Source organism: Haliotis rubra, unplaced genomic scaffold (genome assembly GCF_003918875.1).
Source record: "Haliotis rubra isolate DU_JTF1 unplaced genomic scaffold, ASM391887v1 Scf216, whole genome shotgun sequence".
Classification (NCBI taxonomy): domain Eukaryota; kingdom Metazoa; phylum Mollusca; class Gastropoda; order Lepetellida; family Haliotidae; genus Haliotis; species Haliotis rubra.
In genome coordinates this window covers 319,709-343,343 of record NW_025766181.1, presented here as the reverse complement: position 1 = coordinate 343,343, position 23,635 = coordinate 319,709, and the positions used below count along the sequence as shown (strand labels likewise).

The 23,635-nt window shown below is 42.3% G+C and overlaps 2 protein-coding genes across 2 annotated transcripts in view; both read right to left on the bottom strand.

Moving 5' to 3' along the window:
* Positions 1-23,635, bottom strand: part of LOC124276971 — a 69,631-nt gene that overhangs the window by 38,331 nt on the left and 7,665 nt on the right. Inside the window, 7 exon segments of the mRNA XM_046712623.1 lie at positions 1,952-2,008; positions 2,010-2,104; positions 2,868-3,038; positions 3,646-3,882; positions 7,305-7,423; positions 21,503-21,980; positions 23,278-23,511. Of these exon segments, the coding sequence (XP_046568579.1) occupies positions 1,952-2,008; positions 2,010-2,104; positions 2,868-3,038; positions 3,646-3,882; positions 7,305-7,423; positions 21,503-21,977 (1,154 nt within the window). The 5' untranslated portion in view covers positions 21,978-21,980; positions 23,278-23,511.
* LOC124276938 (mucin-1-like) overlaps positions 22,180-23,635 on the bottom strand; it is a 33,445-nt gene continuing 31,989 nt past the window's right edge. Inside the window, exons 10-11 of the mRNA XM_046712597.1 lie at positions 23,278-23,511; positions 22,180-22,209 (exon numbers count right to left, since the gene is read on the bottom strand). Coding sequence (XP_046568553.1) covers positions 22,180-22,209; positions 23,278-23,511 — 264 coding nt within the window. The remainder of the gene's footprint in view (positions 22,210-23,277; positions 23,512-23,635) is intronic.

Sequence of the window (23,635 nt, the reverse complement as noted above, 5' to 3'; positions counted from 1 at the left end):
GGTGAACTGAGACAGTGTATCTTGTCCAAGGATACTACGCAAATGTGCCCATCTCGGGAACCGAACCTCGGTGCCTCCTCGAAACAGGGCCTTCAGCGTGATAGGCAGACGCCTTACAACTGCACTATTGCGCTATCTCTTGGATAATGGTATACCCTCAGATAGTATCATATAAAATATGTTCAGCATAGAATTGGATGACTTCCAGTCATCATTAACATTCAAAGATTTGGATTGCTTGATTTACATTTAGACGGGGACTGTTTTTTTTAGGACACCCTCATTTTAAATTTTCAAAAACATTGTGTCCAGATATACAACATATTGAGAGCTAACACTTGTGTGACCATTCAGTATTTAGTTTGAACCCTTGACACCATGTATGAATAAGTGAAAACTTTAGGATGAGTTATATCCTTATGATGACGTCAACTGAAAGGGGGTGGGTAGTGTCTCCAAAACAAGCCCTTTCAGTAAACATGAAGGGGGAGTCACTTGAACAAGCGATTATAGTTTAAAATTGCTTTTTTGTGCAGTTTAATATCTAAGTTTGACTTTTACCAACATACAACATGTTCTTTGCATATTTTGTTTCAATTGGTGTAGGGGGATTCCCGCCAATACACCTTGATATAAAATTGGATCAAAATCTATTAATTCTTTCCTGAGTTCGCGGCTACCAAGCTTGGCATGTGCAAAACTGTTACACCTTCGCTGTGACCTTTAAAATGACCTCAAGGTCACTAAATTCAATTGGTGTCGGTAAATCTCGTCAATAAACCTTGGTATCAAATTTGAACAAAATCCATCATTTCTTTCTCGAGTTCTTTCAGTAAACCGAAGGGGGAGTCATTTGAACAAGCGATTGTAGTTTCAAATTGCCTTTTTGTGCAGTTTAATATCTAAGTTTGATTCTAGCCGACCTCTACCAATCTCAAACATACAAAATGTTTCTTGCATATTTTGTTTTCGTGAAGTTTAATGTGTGATGCATTTTATTGCTAGTCAGCTAGGCTATTCCATTTGTCCGAACCACAACATACGGAGACAGATCATTTAGCAGACCGGGTGCTGTACTCTGGAATTGATTACCTGAAAATGTCAGAAAATCGGAAAATATCAACAGTTTCCGATCTTGTCGCAAAACCATCCTCTTCAAACGAGCATTCCACTAAGCGCACATGAGCAGGACTCTGGATATGTAGCGCTATACAAATGTCTAATTTGATTTGATTTGATTTGATATACCCGTTAGAAACCCACCCCCACCCCACCCCACTTTATATTTATACACATCAAAACCTCAAAAGATATTTGCGAAAAGACATGATACAGAGGACAGTTTATATCGATTATATATCAGGACGAATATCATTTTCGTCATTTGGCTAAGATTTGTCAATTCTTTCTTGGGTTATCGCACTGACAATCTTGGCAAAACCCTAAGATTTTTGGTGTGACCTTGAAAATTATCTCAAGGTCACTCCATTTCACTTGTGTCGGTGAATCTCGCCAATATACCTTGGTACCAAATTTGAACAAAACCCATCATTTCTTTCTTGAGTTATCGCCCTAACAAGCTTATTTTTTATGTATGAGTGCAACGAAAAACAAACTCCCGCGTATTTACGACTGATTAAAACTGTTATTACAATTTACGTAAACATTTATTACATTTTACCGCAACGAAAATTATTACAAGTTACGTCAATTTTTATTACAATTTGCGTATCACAATTTACGTCAATTTTTATTACAATTTACGTTTTTATTACAATTTACGTTTTTATTACAATTTACGTTTTTATTACAATTTACGTCAAGTTTATTACAATTTGCTGCAAGTATTACAATTTGCGTTTTTATTACAATTTACGTCGTAACAGCGGTTCTGAAGGCATCCCTGGATTAGTGACTTCCCTGTCTTGTGGACAACGTTGTGGTTACATACCTGTCGTTGGTCTGCATATCTATGACAACAATCCTGTCAATGTGCCAATTGGACGAGCCCCTTGTCGTCATGCCACACCTTGAGGCGAGTCAGTGCACCAAGACTGCTCCCCGTCGTCATGTAGAAGTTGGAGACCGTTCCCGGCACGAAGTTCTGTATGAAGGAGACAGTTGTTTAAACGTTGCTTAGAACTGTTGTCATTAGCATGTTCCTTTAAAAGCGAAACACTTTGGTGCAAAACACGCGCAGGGGTAAGGTGCTGACAAACAGAAACACGTTCAACTGGAATCTGGGATTTCACTACTGAAAACATATTTCAATGGCATTTAGAAGTGATACACATAAAGTGTGAAGTTTATCGATGTCAACTTCTGTATTCGAGTGACCCGATTGATTCACTGATTGTTGTTTAATGCCGCACTCAGCAATATTCCAGCTTTTAGACGGTGGTATGTAAATAGTCGAGTCTGGACCAGACAATCCAGTGATCGACAGCATTGGCATCGACATATGTAATTGAGATACGATGACATGTCAACCAAGTCAGCGAGCCTGACCATCCGATCGCGTTAGTTGCGTCTTACGACAAGCATGGGTTGCTGGAGATTAATTCTATCCCGGATCTTCACGGGTAGCGAGGAACTCGACGTTTCGGAGTTTAGTCTTACCCTTTCATCTCTTGATACATACATCGAAACATCGTGTTCCTCGAAAATATAAGATGATGTCTATAAAGGTTTCCCCTTCGCTGTCGCAGACAGCTTGCGGGCATAATGCAGTCGCTCGACGACCGGACTCGTCAGCTAGGAATGTCATTTTGAACTGAGTACATTTTTACGTTTGTTTAGACAGAGATCACATGTCAGTGTGAGAAAATGGTCAAGCACACAAACATATTAACTTCATGGGAGCTTACCTTCCGCTTTCCATCTGTCAATATTCTGGATTTCGTTTTGCCGTCTTTACCATGGAGGATGAAATATGGTGTTGACGTCAAGTGACGTGATGATCTCAGTGACGTGTGTACGCTTAACGTGTAGCAGCAGGTATCGGCGTTAGCGTTGTCCAGCAGGTGAAGGTAACGCCACTGGGAAGAAACGACGGCACATTGCACACGTTTGTGTTGACAAGAAACTACCTTGGATATTGTATGCGGGATGTGTTTATGTATATGTTTGTTGTTTAAGTCACGTTAGTACGTGATCAGTGTCTTTTAAAATAGGGGCGGTGGGGTAGCCTTGTGGTTGAAGAGTTCGACTCGCCACATGGGTACAATGGGTGAAACCCATTTCTGGTGTCCCCCGCCGTGATATTCCTGGAATATTGTTAAAAGCGGCGTAAAACCATACTAATTCACTCACTCCTGAAACGACCTGTGACGTGATGTCCTCAAGGGCGCACGTGTATTTGTGCAGTAAGGTATGCTGGCCATTGACTGCTCCGTTTTTCCGTGTTCCGTCGTTTTCTCTATTTGCTAAATAGTCTATTCGTTATGGCATGAACGCTATGTCGCATAGTATTGATGATGATGTAAATGACGTCATTTTAACGACGTAACGAAATTGAATATAATATTATTCCCGTTTTTACGAATGGTAATTCAAGATATATTTTTGCAGCAGCAGGGTCGGACTTACTGTCCTCTGTAATTAATGTTGAATCAGTTCCTCGTCGTTTGCAGGTCGCTCTCTTACCATTTCTTTATCAGTTTTATCAATTCTTCGGAGGAGGATCGCCACGATGATTGTCATGGCAACAAGAAAACAGTTGACTGCCAGAACATACGGACTGTCTCTGATGTAGGTTTCTATGTTCAGGAAGAGCCGATTGAAGTCGATGGGGGTCGGCGCTATGAGTACTTCATTTAGGGCGAACGTCCCGAAAAAGTTTGACGTAAATTTGACCTTTCCAGTTTTAGCTAAACCGGTAACCTGTATACGCACAGAAAGATGTATTACGACATGCACCAGAAATCCAGAAATGTATACTTGTATATATGTGATAAAGCTGTAACAAGGTAATAAGAGCCTTTCAAACAGATCAGTTTACAAGGTATTAACTGGAACCCAAATCTTACAAAGACTTTCAAGGTTCTTCATTTTAATAAGACCAACTATATGCTTCTGCCACTACTACTGCTGCTGTTGCTGCTGCTGCTACTACTACTACTTCCACTACTACTACTACTACTACTACTACTACTACTACTACTACTTACCACTTCACCACTTTTACCACTACTACCACCTACACCACTCCCACTACCACTGCCACCACCACCAATCCCACCACCACTCACTCACCACTACCACCACTACCACCACTCACTCTACCACCACCACTAGCCACTTCACTACTCCACTAGCACTGCCTACCACCACCACTAATTACCACCACCACTTTTACCACCACCACACTCACCACCACCACTACTCACCACCTCTACCACCATTCACCAGTGCCACTACTCACCACCACCACCACCAGCCAGCACTCCCACCACCACCACCACCAATCCCACTCCCACCACCACTCACCACCACCACCACCACCACCACCACACCCACCACCACCACTCCCCACCACCACCACCACTCACCACCACCACCACTCACACCACCACCACTCACCACTGCCACCACTACCACCACTCACCACCACCACCACCACTACCACCACCACTACTGCCACCACCACCACTCACCACCACCACCACTGCCACCACCACCACCACTCTACCACCACCACCACCACCACTCACCACCACTCACCACCACCACCACTACTCTACTCACACCACCACCACCACCACTCTGCCACCACTACCACCACTACCACCACCACCACCACTACCACCACCACTACCACTCACTCACCACTACCACCACCACTACCACCACTCACCACCACCACTCACCACCACTCACTAATCACCACCACTACCATTTCCACCACCACCACTTACCACTACTGCTACCACCACTCACACTCACTACCACCACACCACCACCACCAGTACTCCTACTACCACTGCTACCACTACCACTCACTCACCACTCTACCACTACTACCACTACTCACTACTACCACTCACCACTACCACTACTTACTACTACTCACCACTACTCTACTGCCACACTACTACTGCTACTACTACTCACTACTACTACTACTACTCACTACTCACTACTCACTACTCACCACTGCTACTCACTCAGCACCACTCACTAGCTACTCACACTCACTCACTACTCACTACTTCACTACCACTGCCACCACCACTACTCACCACTCACTACACCTACTCTACTCACTTCATACCACTACTCACTACCACTACCACTCACCACTACTACTACTACCACTGCCACTCACTACCACTACTCACTACTCACACCACTCACTCTCACTCACTACCACTCACTACTCACTCACTCACACTCACTCTCACTACTACTACTCACTACTCTACTCACTACTACCACTACTTCATTACTCCACTACCACCACACCACTACTACTCACTACTCACCACTACCTCACTCACTACTCCACTCACTCACTGCCACTACTCACTACTCACCACTACACCACTCACTCACCACCAGTACTACTCACTACTACTCACTACTCACTACCTACTACCACCACTACTACCACTACTACTACCACTCACTTACCACTCACCACTTCACCACTCACCTCACTCCCACTTTCACCACTCACCACTACTCACCACCACACATTACTCACTACCACACCACTACTACACTACTCACCACTACCTACTCACTACCACTTCCTATCACTACTCACTCACTCCTACCACTACTCACTCTACTCTACTACTTTCACTACTACTCACTACTACTCACCACCACTTCCCTACTCACTCACTACTCACTACACTACTCACCACTCATCATTACTCACCCACTCACTTCTCACTCACTCACCTCCACCTCACACTACTCACTTTCTCACCACTCACTCTCCACTCACTCACTTCCACTCACTACTCACTACTACCTCTACTCACTCTACTCACTACCACTACTACTCACTACTCTTCACTACTCTACCACCACCACTTCCACCACTACCACTCACTACTACACTACTACCACTACTCACTACTCACTCTACTCACTACTCTACTACTACTACTACTACTACTCACTCTACTACTACTGAACTACTACCAGTCACTTCCACCACACCACTTCACTCACCACCACCACTCACCACCACCACCACTCACTAACACTCACTCCCACCACCATCACCACCACCACCACCACCACCACTCCCACTCACTACCACCACTCCACCACCACCACCACCACCACCACCACCACTCTCCACACCACTACTCCACCACCACCACTAGCACTTCCACCACTCACCACCACCACCACCACTCACCACTCACCACCACCACCACTCCCACCACCACCACCACTCTCCACCACTCACTCACCACCACCACCACTACCACCACCACCACCACCACCACCACTCTTACTCACTACCACCACCACCACCTGCCACTTCCCACTCACCACTCACCACTACTAGCACCACCACTCCCACCACCACCACACCACCACTGCCAATCACTCCACCACTGCCAGCACCACCACCACCACCACTCACCACCACCACCAGCACCACCACTCCCACCACCACCACCACAGCCACCACTCCCACCACCACCACCAACTCTACCACCACTCCACCACCACCACCACCACCACTCCCACTCACCACCACTCCACCACACCACTCCACCACCACCACCACCACCACCACCACCACCTACACCACCACCACCACCACCACCACCACCACCACCACCACCACCACCACCACCACTCCACCACCACTCACTTACTCACCACTCACACCACACCACCACTCCACCACTCACCACCACTACCACCACCTACCACCACACCACCACCACCACTTTACTACCACCACTCTACTCACTCACTGCTACCACCACCACCACTACTTCACCACCACTGCTAGCACCACCACTCTACCACTACCACACCAGCACCGCTAGCACTTCACCACCACTGCCACCACTACCACCACCACTCCCACTCACCACCACTACCACTACCACTACCACTCTACTCACTACTACTCTACTTCTACTACCACTACTACTACTTCTACCACTACTACTACTACTGCTACTACTACTACTACTTCGACTACACTTTTAGTACTACTACTTCTACTACTACTACTACTACTACTACTACTGCTACTACTACTAGTACTACGACTACGACTACGGCTACTACTATTTCTACCACTTCTTCGACAAGTGATGTCTTACCAGAAGATTCGAGTTATCTTCCCAGCCAATGTTTTGTGAGTTCCATACTTTGGGCGTAAGTGATCTCGTACGCATTTTGGGCATGGAGGCTGAACGCCGTTTTCTGCTATTACCGCGGTCTGAAACAAAATAAGATGAGATAAGTATCATAAACATGACAACACCTTATGGAAATTTGTCTCCATGAATATGGGGGCGCTGAGGTAGCCTAGTGGCTAAAGCATTCGCTCCGCACGTCAAAGACCCGGGTCTAATTACCCACATTGGGTACCACATTACCCACAAAGTCCATTTCTGCTGTCCCCCGCCGTGAAAAAAATAGAATATTGCTAAAGGAGGCATAAAACTAAACTCACTCACACACTGAGGATAATCGAGACTGGTGATTCCCTAGCGTTGACGGTTTAGTCCAACAGTCCAGCTGTTTGCAAATGGGGGTAATCAAAAACAATGAAAATGATCTGCGTGATATTGTTTTCTTCATGGACTTGAATTAATTTTACTGGGGTTGCACATTTACCAGAGTTGTCCCTCTTTAAAGTTAAAAATGTCATACCATTTCCCATGGGCAGCACCCGTTACTAGCTCATTCTTTGATTATTGTTTGGTATTCTTTAAAAAAGGAAGTAACTGTCAATTTGATTGTCAGTATAATTAGATTAATTAAATACATGGGTATCAGTACTTATGCATACTTTTTTTCAAATCCTAGCCTTTAAGAGTGACTGAATACAACACTGATTGGTTGTAGTCGAGTACAGTTAGCGATATAACACGAGGAGCTGCAGACAATAGACCTGTAAGGCGATGGGCATGTGCCTGAATATCAATTAGTCTGGGCAGCACTTGAAGTGCACCTCGACATGTTTTCATCTCTTAAATATTGTATCGGTTAAAACTTTAGCAAATTGGGAAAAAAATAGCATAATGCACAAATTGTTATCTCAAACATCTTATCTTTATTAAATATCTGTATTTGCGACACAGTTTGAAGCATTTTAGACGAGGTAAAGTTATTCATTATTCATTTAATACTACAGTCTTCATTTTAACATACAATTAACAAGCCACGGATAACGTTCAACAAACTGTTACAGGAATAAGAAATAGACTTTTTTCGCATTTAACAATTTATTTCAAAATGCCAGTTACCAATTACAAACTGGATATTTCCTTTGTCCATCAGTTTCCACGCTTACAGGACTGTGCGAGTGAGTGAAGGGTTTGTTTTACATACTGACTAATTTTAATACTCTAATGGATAGGTACTGTTATCAGGTATTGGCAATAGTAACCTACGCAACCGGATATGGCTATCTACTTGACTGACTTTTGTGGTCACGACACAGTGATTTAGTGAGTTACTGCACTGCTAAAACATTTCTAGTCTATGTGATTTATCAAGCGAATGTAATATTAATACGATGGTAAATAAAAGATTTCGTGTCAGTATAGATATTGCTTTGTGTAATGGCAGGCATTATTCTTAATTGTTGTTTTACGCTGCTCTGAACAATTGTCCAAATGTTTGACATCATCGTGTAAATCAACGAGCCTGGGCCAGGAATTCTACACTGCAACAGTGTGCGAAATAGCCACTGGCCCGCTAGCCCGTGGCTAGTAAAAATCCAGTCGGGCCAGTTAGTCTACACAGTCACTGGCCCGCCTGGCTATTGAATTTTCATGGAGTCATTTTGTAAATATATCACTTTCTCCGACTTGTTAAGTTATAATACACTTTCAAATCAGGTTATTTGAGGATATCAGGCATGTGTTTTCTTATTTGTTTTTGATTGTATTTTACCTTTTTGTAATCTTTTGCTTAGTTTCTCCATTCAAATTTTGGGCTAGTAACTTTCAGGCATAGCTAGCGCGACTGGCTAGCAAAATTTGGAAACTATTTCGCACACTGCTCTGCAAAACATCTGTTTAGTGCTAAACACGAACCTAACCAGGTACCATGTCCGATGACATAGACACAAAAGGGTCTAAGATCCAAGCCTCTTTAGGATATTATAGTTTAGGATTAGTTTGGTATAATGAACAATGAAAACAAACAGCTTTACGAAGAAAAAGTGTGGTTTTGTTTTACGGGCGACGTGGGCCAACAAAATACCTATTAAATGAAGACGTTGCTTATCTATCTTTTTTGTTTTATATAAATACGTTTCTTTGTACCAGTCACACATGCAAATTCGAGACCACACTCTCATAGCCAGGCACCTAATCGCCAGCACACAAAGTCGCCAATCAAACCCAGTCACCGCGGCTTCCACAAAATGTAAGTCTGACAATTGGCAGTCCAGATAGCATACTTTGTGTACCCCACTAACTGTAAATTGACACGGCCCCCATGGACGAAAGCTATGAAAACAGATACTATGTGATACGGGAAAATCAACAGTTGTGTAATTGAAGCAGGGAGAAATAAATAAACTGTACCTAAACAGGACAGGTCGTTTTGCATGATAATCGGTCATGATCACATCACACTCGTCCTTGATTCAAACACGGCACATCACATCCCGAGTGTAAAGCATTGTCTATTTATAATTGATAAGTCACGCTAACGTCCACGTTAAAAGCCATCCAGATTGTAAAAGCGACGTCAGACTTCATGTGTCATGCGCGGCGAGGGACCCCCTTTGTATGACCACTTCCCAACATTGATGAATCAATACAGTCTCTGTGACAGACCGTGAATAGTCCGCTCTGCAGCCCAACTCTCATCTCCCGTGGGATGCATCTAAACTAGTTTAGCGTTTATCATTGATGATGCTCTGGCCACACAGCCAGTAGAATAATCCCTGCGTATTCGTCCTTCTCTTTTAAGTAAATATTCATATGTTTCAGGTCCCAATGCAAGCGAGTTTCATTTGGAAAATGAAATGCGCTGTAAGGTTAATGTGGCTATTTTTGTCGTAAAATATTGGAATGTGTATCACAGTAGGTGTTCTTATGTTAGTGTACATATTTGGGTACATTTTGGTGCCAGCGACGATATGCTCTGACGATAACGATTGACGCACGGTACATACGCATGCACACACACACACAACACACATACATTTTTGTAATTATCTTTGCATGATGTTTGAATGGGATGTTTGATTTTAATTGTTTCGCGTTTGTTTCTGAGTGTACTTCGTCCACACACACATTCAGGTGTATGTGTCTAATAGAGTCTGCACAGGTGCACAGACAACATGGCTGGTGCATGTTATGTGTAGTTGCTATAAAAACCTTAATTGTGTTATTCAACCGGCGGTAGCAACTGTCTGCAATGTTCCTGAGGAACAAGGACAACATATTAATGATGTAATAGAATATTCAGAGCCTCATACATTTACTTGTTTGAAGAATCCGTATCTTTCAGATTACGACCAAATGTTTTGACAACTGGGTTAAACCATTATAAGCGGCCTGCGTTGTCAGTCTACACATTCTACACGGAATCTACAGTCCACTACTCTGTCTACTATCAATCCATGTCATGTCTATACACAGTCTACAGTCCACTACTCTGTCTACTATCTATCCATGTCATGTCTATACACAGTCTACAGTCCACTACTCTGTCTACTATCAATCCACGTCAGTCTACACAGTCTACAGTCCACTACTCTGTCTACTATCAATCCACGTCATGTCTACACACAGTCTACAGTCCACTACTCTGTCTACTATCAATCCACGTCAAGTCTATACACAGACTACAGTCTACTACTCTGTCTACTATCAATGCACGTCAAGTCTACAGTCCACTACGGTCAGCTTAGACTCAGTCTACAGAAAGTCACTGGCCCTTCTATTCCAACACGTTCTGGTCAGTCCTTGGTGAATCAACACACAATATATAGTCCACGTCAGACAATTTGGTGACAGTTTACAATTCACTACCCTGTTTATTATCAATGCACGTAAAGTCTACACACAGTCAGTCTACAATCCACTGCAGTCTGTTTACAGTCAGTCTACAAACAGTCACCGGCCATTCTCCGTGGTACGTTCAACCACTTTCCGGTCAGGCTTTGGTGATTCTACACAAACCACGTCAGACAGTTTGTAGACAGTCTCCAGTACTTCTACAGTCCGTATTCAGTAAGTCCCCGGTCAGTCAGAGGTGAATCTCCACACAGTATACAGTCCACTACAGCCAGTCAGTGAGGGATCAGCACTCACACAGTATACATAGAGAATACTACACGAGGTCTCATTACATACGAATTATAAATACGAAATGAGTGTCTTTCCTATGGTATCTGACCGAGCGAAAGCAGTGTAATCGGAAGGATTGGGCGATTGTGTTTAATCTTGTTCAACCGACCTTCACCTCAAAGAAATTGCCTAAAATGTACAACAGTGTTGACGTATGACATCACTACCAGATGACCGATTTCTTACAAAATGGCGGCTTTGCTGACAAGTGTGACTTTCTATTATCGCGGGCTCTCTATTATCGCGGCACGGGGAAGCGGAAACACCACGCCCCGCATCGGCTGTTTATATATGCAAATAACGTAAATATATTCATTGCTCTTGAAAAAAGTCATTTATTTCATTGGAATGTCATGTCTAATCGTAGAAATATTAAAGCATTCATCTTTTCAGTAAGTTCTAGAACATTTTGAAACTAGTATGACCCCTACTGCCATTGCATCTCGCATGAATCAAAACTTACTTTGTCAAGAGTAATCCTGCGACAACTATAAGGTCATCTGCATATTTTCCGCGCTAAAAAAATAACAGGAAGTGACGTATTATGCAACTTCACACTACTACACACGGCAGCAACTTGTATGGTACGTTTTAAGGCGGAAAAAACAATATTTGCAACGTTATTGTTACCTTGTATCCAAATGAATAGAAGTTTCAGATGTTTGGGTTAAAAACATGATGTTATTACTAATGGGAATGAAATTCCTAAATATATACTGAGTCAAAAAAGAAACTTCACATTCTTTCTTCAGGGCACTATAAAAGAACAAGAGATGGTAAGATGGTTAAATTGTTATTATTTCATTGCTGAGATCTGTGTGATGTACTCGATACACTGACAGTGCCATAATCAGTTCCATTAGGCTACACCGCCGTTCCAAAACATGGGTATACAGAATGTCAAGTCACAAGAATAAAAATGCAAAATTTCTCAGTTCAATATCGTGTATGGCCGCCCCGCGCATTCACCACTGCCAAACACCGTCTCCTCATCGACTGCCTGATGCTTGTGAACACGTGGTTTGGGATTCTGCGCCATTGCTCTTGCAAGGCAGCGCCAAGTTCCTGCAAATTCTGAGGTTGGATCCTAAGTCCACGAAGCCTTCTCCCAAGTGCATCCCAAACGTGCTCTATTGGATTAAGGTCAGGGGACCTCGATGGCCAGTCCATGACGTTGATTCCAGCGTTTTAAAGGAAATTTCGTGTCAACATCGCGGTATGCGGCCGAGCATTATCATGCTGGAACTGTAGACCTGGGCCATGACCCGCCATGAAAGGAACGAGTTCAGGGGTGAGCACCTGGCCGCGGTAACCAGCAGCTTTGAGGTTTCCACGGATGACCAGAAGTCGGGAACGGTTGTTCCCACAGAAAGCACCCCACACCATGCAACTTTCGCCCCCGAATCTGTCGAATTCCTATACACAACATTGGGTATACCGTTCACGACGTCGTCTCCAGACTCTATGCCTGCCGTCCGCGAATCTGAGGGTAAACCTGGATTCATCGCTAAAAAGACGACTCAATTTCAATCTCTCTGGGTCCATCGGAGGTGACGTTGGGCCCACAGCAGACGTTGACGTTGATGAAACGGCGTCAATATTGGCCCACGATATGGACGTCGCGAATAGAGATTGGCAGCCCGCAACCGATTTCGAATGGTCTGTGAGGACAGTCGACCTCTAAACATCTCAGCCCTGGTTCGTGTAGCCGGCAGAAATCTGTCACGTAGGTGACGTAGGACGATTTGACGGTCTTCTGCTCGTGACGTCACACGTGGACGCCCCGACCTTGGGCGATCAGAAGTGCCAGTTTGTTGTAGACGACCTCGCAAGTCATACACAGTACAACGGCTGCATCCCATTGCTCTTGAGACGTCAATAACTGATCTTCCCGCTTGCAACATGCCAACGGCACGTTCACGTTGCACATTTGACAATCGTTAGAACTGTGGTTTAAAAGTGTTTTTCAATTCTTGAGGCCAATGCAAACACGTGGATATGAAGAAAACTTCGATGCGAAGATCACGTGATCGACTGCACGTGCAAAACCTGATTTGGCACTAACGTCATTTGCACGACGAATGGATGGGTTTGAGTTGGTTTTGCTAACGTTTTTCTAGAGTCGAAAGATAGGGATCCCATTTCGGATACATAGATGTATCATCAGGGAAGAATTATTCATTATTTTTCAAATTACCTTTTGTGAAGTTTCTTTTTTCTCAGTATATTTTAAGGATCAAACTATTTAGATTCATTACTTGTCTTAGTAAACGTTTCACAGTGTCATCTGCTTGTACAGCGTGCCATAGTGAGAAAATAGCAATACCGCGATAATAGAGAGTTGCTTCAATTTCTGGGTCAAACGAGACAATCAGAATTGCCGCAATGGTATTAAACGAGTTGCTACTATGTGTCACATTATTTGTGACAAAAATTAATTTTAAAGATCAGTCAACTGAAAATATATATAAAATGCTACATGTCAGTAGCCGTTTATAATCCTGATGGCAACAACATTAACTACCGCGATAATAGAGGGTCCCATGACACAGGATTTTGCGAGGACCCTTCCATTGATTCAGGGATCGTTTGTACATAAATATGAGATGTAAGTAATCAGAATGATTCTGACTATCTGTGTATTGTTATATGCTTTTATCGTTTTCATTATATGTAAGATAATTTTGTCGTTCTGTGTCATTTTGCGTCAGTCATGGCATCACGCTACACGAAAACTTTGACAATTTAGACAAATAGACGGATGAATTTTGGAAAATTTCCGAAAATGCTACGAAGTGTCAAATCGGAATTTGTCTTTGTTTACTTGTTCAAACAACCGCAGTCTTTCGAGCACAGCGTTCGTTTTCACACCAATTATGTTTCGTCTCATTTTATCCAGACAGTTGGTATTGGTGACAAAGACCATTTGTAGTTTGATTCTAAAATGTATGGGGAATTCAGTGATGCATTATTCGAAGCTGAATATGAAATATACGTGATGTAATAGGCGTCTCAATACCGGCCTTCGCGAAACGTGATTTTGTAAACACTATCCAATATGGCGGAAAGTGCTCTACGGCGTTCGTGTTAGTGTATTTTCGAAAACATCCCAACCGATTCTAGATTCATCGGCAACCTTTCAGAATTATCATTAGCGATTTCATGTAAAACCGATATCAGTGATCATGAATATGTTAGTTTTGAAATTCAATACTCCCAGTAATTATCCGATTTTCACATTTCAAACCATACAGCAAATAACACTGGGAATCGCAATTTCGTACTGTGTCAAAAATGGCGACATTTTCGATGAAGCCTATTTTCAAAAGGTCATTTTCAGCACTTGAGGTTTGTCTAAAACAATAGTGGATGGTATCAAGAAACAGGAAATTTCCCGCAAAATTCGAAACTGTGAAGTGTATTTGTGTGCGTGGGATATTTTCATTTTCAATCTTGAAATTGAGGGTTGAAGAGGAAGGACATACATATATTCCCTGTGGCACCCAGGGGACTATTCCGTAGCACCCCGTTTCTTAGTTTGCAATTGCTTCACTCGGCTAACCTCGATTTAAGCTCACTATGTTTTCGACGCATATAATGTCTCAGTTCGACTCAAAGTTAAACAGCGATACGGCAACTTTCGCAATGTTTACATTCCAAAATGCATATAAGTTTTAGAATGAATGAATTCACGTGTATGTTACTTGTGAAAATGTAGTTCTTTCACAACGTGATCTAACTGAGAGGTCATCGGTTATCCAATCAAATCGTTAGAATCTCAGGTCAAGTCGTTACGACACAGGTCAACGCGAACCTTCAACTGTTTGCAAAAGAAATGCTTTTAGCTGAAACAAAACACAAATGTATCGCCCAACAACATAATAAAAGTCAGGACAAATCTAGGGGGTTGAAATATGTATATTTTTTACTTTAAACATGGAACTTATTTGGCAATGCGGCTCCTGGGCCGCCATAGTATGAAAGGGACGTAGCTGTAAACGGTTGCGGTGACCTTCATGTAGGTGAACGTAGAAATCAACGTTGGAATTGTGGACAATTCATCAAGTTTGGGTAAGTATTTATCTTTATAAACCTATAATGTACCATTAACATAAATTAAGTTGACACTGATATTATATACTGCGGCACATTTTGTCAAAGAACCCTATTTCTTACAAATAATCACGTTACATTTACTCAACGGCATACTGTTATTTTAGGGGAATGAATTTTACAAAAATAAAAGGATTTTTAACCTAGACATGGGTATTTAGAAGTATTGCCAGAAATGTTAGACCTTGTTTATGCTAATCTGTTGATTTATGCATTAAATAACTCATTTCCAGTGATTTCAAGGGGTGGTTCTGTTTTAGAAAAAAATCTGTGGAAGCCCATTTACTCCATAATGCATCTAAAAGTTCACTATTGCTTTCAGTTAGGTAAAAAAGCCCATTTGCTCGCAAAAGGTCACAGTACGTGACAAAGAACACAAGAGAATATATAAATAAATTCTAAATACATTTTCATGGAAATACAATGGTATTTTTTGCCAATTTTCAGTAGCTGCTTTTTGAAAATGGCGTGGTTACTTCTGTCAGAAAAGGAAAGATGACATCATTTGATACTTGTTCAACCGGTAAGGGATCATTTACGCTATATAGTCATCTATAAAACGTGTTATTTGATGTCAAAGTTTTTAAATAATTTAAAACACTTTGTATAATAAAATAGTTACAAGTGGATATATGTCTTTTTTTGATGTAGAATGAAGAGAAATTTTATTAGTGTTTTCCTTTCACTGAGAGAAAGTTGTATGATCCCCAGGGAGTTGAGATTGACAATACGATGTGCCGTTGAGATTGACATCCAGTGAACGAGGGAAAAAAACTAAGCGCCTTTGAGCACCTGAGCTGAGCTGGATATCGGAGCTATACAAATGTTAGTATGTAATGTAATGTAATGCAACCTGGACCTTGATGGAAAGCCCACTTTAGTTTTGAGGAACAAAGGCTGTGATGGATTAATTCAGCAAGCGCAGCTCGTAGTGACTCTTTGCACGTTCAAGCTGGCCAAGTGGTTCATCAAGAATGCCGAAAGACCTATACCAACCCAAATGTGATAAAACAGAGTCTTTCCCAACAGCCGCCTGTAAATGATTCAAGTGAGAGACCAACGCGTTCCAAAATATCAAGTTTTGTGTTTTCTGAACATTGTTTGTTCTGTGGACAGTATGCACGTCTATCAGGAAAGAAGTGGTCCTATGAAGTCCACCCTGTCAGAACTTTAAACTTTCAAAGCACCATCCAGAAAATATGCCCGGAACGTGGTGATGAATGGGTCCAGGATGTTCAAGGAAAGCTTGTGTCAGTTAATGATTTACCTGCCGCAGATGCATTGTACCATCAACCATGCAATGTAACCTTTCGAACTGGCTGTCAAATACCAACGCTTTGTCGTGCCGAAAGGAAGCAGAAATTCACTTTCACTCCAGGAACACCTGTAAATTCGCGCTGAGGCCTTCATGAAAGTATTAGAGTATGTGAAAGAAAATGACAGTGAACAGATCACAGTCGGCAACCTTGTTCACCACATGGCACAGTTGATTGTAGATGGTGCTTATAGCCATGATTATATGAAACGCAAACTACAAGAACACTTTGGGGATTCTATCATCATAACGGAAATGAATGGCAAGTCAAACGTGGTCACTTTCAGAATAACAACAGAAACAGTTCTTCAGGACTACTATAGACAACCACGCGAAAAGGAAAGTACTACAGAAAAGCTTAAGTTAATAAAGACAGCAGCGAAGCTTATACTGACTGACATCTAGGACATCAACACCTCAAAAATATCTTATCCATCATCAGAGGAGATGTCATCCATTCAACACAATATCGACTACATTCCAAACTCGTTAAAGACTCTCCTAATGTCCATGATGTCTGAGAAGGATACTGAGGTGAAGATTGCTTCCATTGGCTAGGCTATAATTCAGGCAGCAAGACCAGGCGCCTGTTAGCTCCACTCCAGACTGGACTTGGTGTACAGCTCCACCATCACTTCACATCAAAGTTTCTCATTGAAACTCTACATGCCCTAAGGTTCTGTTCCTCCTACAGTGAAGTGCGACTTTTTGAAACCAGATGATGCAGATGATACAACATGGTTCTCATCAAGGAACGTCTTCTTTTACCTTTCTCCTAATGATTGACATGAATCCCAGTGATCTAAGTTGCATATACTCTGCACTGACATTCATCTCAGAGCAAACTTTTGGCTATGGTTCCAAGCCTGTGATCACATTTGACCAGCCTCTGTACTGGAAGGTGCTTACAATTGTCAGCAATGAGCCTGATCAAAGCTATCTGAAAAAGATAATTCTTCGACTGTGAGGATTCCATACAGAAATGAGTTTTCTCGGATGTATTGGCTTTGTCATGGGTGGAACAGGGTTGCAAGAGACGCTCGAAACGGTTTATGCTTCAAATGCTGTTGCTCATATGCTTAGCGAGAAAGCAGTTGCACGTGCTGTCAGAGGACACCTTCTTGTCGACAGAGCTCTCTGTTATCTTCTTGTCAACAAAGCTGCAGGCTCTGATACAGATGTTATGCCAACAGAAGCTGATACTCTAACTGATAGATCATCAACTACCACATTGTCTGAAGATCTTCGTGATGCTTTGGAATTATTTGAAAGGATCATGGCTGAAGAAATATATCCAAACGATATCAAGGATAGCCAATCTTTGAATCACATACAGGAAATCCTTAGCAAGACAAAGCAGTCACTTTCGCATTCACGGACAGCATCACTTTGGCTCCTTTATATGGACATGGTGGACATATTGAAGAAGTTCTTGAAAGGAGAACGCATAGGAGATTGGAATCTCCATCTCCAAGCAGTTATGGAAATGTTGCCATTTTTTGCTGCATGTGGGCATAATATGTATACCAAGTCTGCCTATATCTATTTGCAATCAATGCAGCGACTCAAACAGGATCATCCAGATGTCTATCTGGCTTTCATGTCTGGACACCATGTTATCCGAAGGAGTGACAGGTATTGGGCTGGGTTATCTTCAGACTTAGTCATTGAACAGGTGCTGATGTGAAGTTTGAAGTCCACTGGTGATATGACAAGAGGGCACGGCATGGGTGAATCAACCAGAGATCTCAGTCGTTACTCTCTAGACAGCATGTGTTGATGTAAATAATGCAATGCAATCTCTCACTCGTGTTGGGTACCACACAAGTGACCAACACAAAGAAACGACCAATTCTAGGAAAGTCAGAGATGATGAGGATTCCTGTACCATCCTCTCCTTTCTTAAAGAAAGATCACCCTTCAATAACGATCAATCCTTATGCAACGTTGCAACAGGGGGTTACAGCTGACAATTCTGTCAATATCGAACATTCAAAGGAAATCGGAAAGAGGATTTTGCAGTCCATGTGTGGTGAGAAGGTTGTGAATTACAATTTCAAGAAAGCCAACCAGGCAGTCCCAATGAATACAAAGGTAACAGTGAAATCAGATGCAGATGTACACTTTGACCACCAACTACTTTTCCAGCGCCTGATAACTGCAGCAGATACCATGTTTGACAATATTTCAGACCTCTTTAGCTACGATTTGTCGAGCTTTCCTTCTTCGCTCTTTGACTCTTCTGGATTAATGCGAGAAGCTCAAAAATTTCTTTGGTTGAAGCAATATGGAAGATACACTGCAAAGATATTCCAAAGCAGAACATTGATACGGACTCATATCACTATGTCTTAGATGGAGGTAGTCTTCTCCAACGCATCCTATGGACCACTGGCTCAACATTCTCCTGTTTCCCAAATCTACACAGAATACGTCAGTAGTAAGTACACATATGCTACCATTGTTTTTGATGGGTACTTGTCAGGACCTTCGACAAAAGATACTGCACACCTAAGACGGACATCTGTGGTCCAAAAGTAAGTTTCACTGAAGAAATGGTTCTGACGTCAAAGAAAGAACAGTTTCTCTCAAACAATGAGAACAAACAGGCATTTATTTATCTTCCGAGTGCAAAATGTGAGGACAGTGAAGGTGCAGACCTTCTGATTGTAGAAACAACAAGTGTGCCGCCACAAAAGCATCAAAGATGTGGAACAGCCTTAAGGAAAGTATCGGCAGCAACATCTGTCAAATACGGCCAGTCATTCATGCTTTGACAGGATGTTATGCAACATCTAGAATCCTCGGAAAAGGCAAAGGTGTCGGACTGCAGAAAATCTCCTCCATGCCATTGACTGTCAAGTATGCACATGTCTTTTGTAGCAAGTCCACCCGAGAAGACATTATCAATGCAGGTGAAAGACTTATTGTCCATATCTATGGTGGCACTGGAAATGAGAGCCTTGGTGTGAGAAGGATGCTACATCTTTTCTTGCTGTCAATGTGCCTTCTCTCCCACCTACATCAAATGCTGCGTCGTACCACAATCTACGAGTCTACTACCAAGTGTGTCGGTGGACAGCCACGAATCCTGACATGCTTCCACACCAATGGGTCTGAACTACAGTGAAAGGTAGACTGATGCCTGTGAGAAAAAGTAAACCACTAGTTCCAGAACAACTTCTGCATGTAATCAGATGTAACTGTAAACAAGAGCCCGAATCCAAGCGCTGTTCTTGCAGGAAATATGGACTGAAGTGCTCAGTTGCATGTGGAGAGTGCGACTGAGTTGCAGCAATTCATCCGGAGTCTTCTCAGATGATTTGGATGATGACTTGCAATGATGTGCGTAAGCAGAAGGTATAATTTTAATCAAATTGGGAATTTCTGACTACATATATAGAATGTCATAAATAGATATCAGATTTATGAACATTGCCTTATTGCACTAGTGAATAGAACATAGAAAGTGGTGTAACATTAAACCAGAAAGGCGATGAAATAGGAATTTTATCACAATATCTTTCTAAGTGACACTCAGATAATAATAATATATCCACAATCATTACCTTTACTTTGATACAAAGTGTTGTTTAATATGTTTTTGTAAGAATGCTTTAAGAAAGCAATGAACACTTGTGTTTCTCTAAGAAAAAGTACAATAGTGTGAACGTACGTTTTCTACTACACATTTAAATCCGATGTTCCTTTTCCCCATCAGTATATTAGAAAAAGAATCATTAAACGTACAATCACCCCATGTGACTTTATGTAATCAGTCTTAGAGACAAATGGACTAATTATGCATTATCTGTTTGAAGAAAAACATATAAAACATATAAAATAAACTGACGTGTTTATCAAAGAAAAGCATAAACATTTTTTTGTGGGGATAACATTAAGGTCGATTTTTAACATGCTCCACCCCTTAGATTTTTCTAGACCTTTGTATTTTCAGTCTTATATACCCCTACTTCGAAAATAAACATGAATCATTCTTTTGCACATAAACAATTTTTTGTGGGGATAACATTAAGGTCGAATTTTAACATGCTCCACCCCTTAGATTTTTCTAGACTTTTGTATTTTCAGTCTTATATACCCCTACTTCGAAAATAAACATGAATCATTCTTTTGCAAAGAGTTGATGGTTGACCCTATTATTCGGTTAGATTGTCTCGACTACTCGTGTGACATACGAGATTAGTATGCAACTACCCATGCGTTGACCACGTGGATAATAAAGTCCACTACAGCCAGTCTAAGGTCAGTCCCTGGTCATTCTGGGGTCAATTTTCACACGGTATACAGTCTACTACAGTCAGTCCCCGTTCAGTCAGGGGTCAGTCTTCACACAGTATACAGTCCACTAAAGGCAGCCTATGGTCAGTCTGGGGTCAATCTTCACACAGTACACAGTCCACTACAGTTAGTCAACAGTCAGTCGCCGGTCTGTCGGGTTGTCAATCCTCAGTCAGTCTGCTGTCAGTCTACATTCGTCATTCAGACACCATGCAGTTTACGTTTGTCGGGAGAACATTTTACTACTTACTGCTATACTGCAACACAAGGTACAGGGCTCTCGGAAGTGCGGCTGGTTCCTTTATGAACATAAACAGTTCTCCATTGTAAAGTTGGAAGCTGACGTGGTCGTGCTTTAAAACCTCCTCCACTTTTTCGCCAGCAATTACTTCGAAGTGTCTCTCATAAGTTCTAGGCAGCTCCTCAAACCGTCCTTTGAGCAGGACCTGCAACTCTGGAGGAACTTCAAACTCAACCATTATCACTGGTACCTGTCCATCAAGAGACACACGTTGTACTGCAGTAAGGGTAGATCCATCTTGGTGAAGCTCCATCTGATCGAAAGATTTACTGGATTCGGCATCAATGTACATTGTGATTGGTCCATCGGGGTCTACACGCTGAACGAGGCTACCATCTTTTTTCGCTAAGGCAACGCGAACGACAGGACCCGTCACACTTATGTGTTCTGTCGAATGATCGTAAAGGTTTTTGTCGAGTTTCATTTCCTGTAAAAAACACACGAATTGTTAGGAGAAGCAGATATACGAATTTGGGAAGAGATTATGTCTGTTCATTTTACTGCAACAAACATTCATTCCAAATCTTAGACAATGGAATTCCTATGTTTGAATCATCAAACGTTTGGGGTCAAATGTTGTTAATAGTATATGTACACGTGCTTCCGGCATAGATATACCCAAGGAATCAGCCAATCAAAAGCATTTTCGCCATGCACTGAGGGCCAGGATATCACAGTGTCAGAGTGCCTATCCTACAAAAACAGAAGAAGACTTCTGTCATAAATAGCTCTGGTGAATCCATAAAACCAAGACCATGCAAACCAGTGGTCGATAGAGTGAGCAACAATAGTGACATACAAGCATCCGGGTCATGGACGTTGACGTCAAAGAACAACGTAAGACATCTCAGCAATTCTTCACCTCTTACTCGCCATGTGTAGCTTTGAAAGGGGCCCAATACATGCTACCACTGTGCTCAGTATTTAGGAGCTGTGTCAGCCTATCGCCCTTGGACCCGTGAAGGTCCGGGTTAGAACATTGGCCTTCAGTATCCCATGCTTGTCGTAAGAGGCGACTAACGGGATCGGGTGATCAGGCTCGCTGACTTGGATCGGTTTCCAATTGCGCAGATCGATGCTCATGCTGTTGATCACTGGATTGTCTGGTCCATATTCGATTATTTACAGACCGCCGCCATACAGCTGGAATATTGCTGAGTGCGGCGTAAAACGAAACACACTCACTCACTCACTATCGCCCTGGGTAAATTTCATTTAATTTCAGCAAAGATGTTCAAGATACGCATTACTGCGAGGGTTCCTTTAAAGGTGTCTTTTTCGCCTCAATTCATCACTGGAGATTGAACCATGTTCGGCAAGGGTGGTAGTAATGACAATAGAGAGGAACCATCTCTAAGAAAATATATCAAGTTCTGGGTCCCGATCCACAAAGCGTTCGTAAGGTTACGACCTGTCGTAACTGTATAGTTTATCATAGGCTTACGAATGTCGTAGCGCTACGAACGTTTTGTGGATCGGGACCCTGTTCGACAACGAATCTTTCACAAATTCGATATTTGAGTTGATACACACGATCTTCATGCATCTACCATGCTGTCTCGGTATACGCCGTGCATATCAAGCATGGAAACTTGACATAAAGACTATGATTGCTGACAAGTGTGTTTGGTCACTCGAAGGTTATTCGTTCAATGTTCTTCGTGAACTGATACTGACATCAGGGATGAATGGAGAAGGGTACCACTATAGATGCCTAAACTTACCGTTAGGACAAGTTCACTATTTCCAACAATGTCCACCAGACTATCAGGAAGCTTAATCTCATCATCCTCATATTCCTTTGTCAAGTCTTCCGTTGATGCCTTTGTATAGGACACGTTGACGGTGTCAGTGTGGACGTCAAAAGTCCCTTCATCCTTGTCCTTCAGTACAACGCTGCCAAGGTCAACGACGTTCTGAGCTACGTTCTCCAGTACTGCTTCTTTCTGGGGGCGAAGCTGTCAGTGTACAATACATAAATATCAACCCTCGTAAAAACCGCCTGTGTCCCGAATGTGGCACATTTAGTTGAGATTACGTAACAGGACATTGGATTCATGCTTTCCACTTGTGTGAGAAATA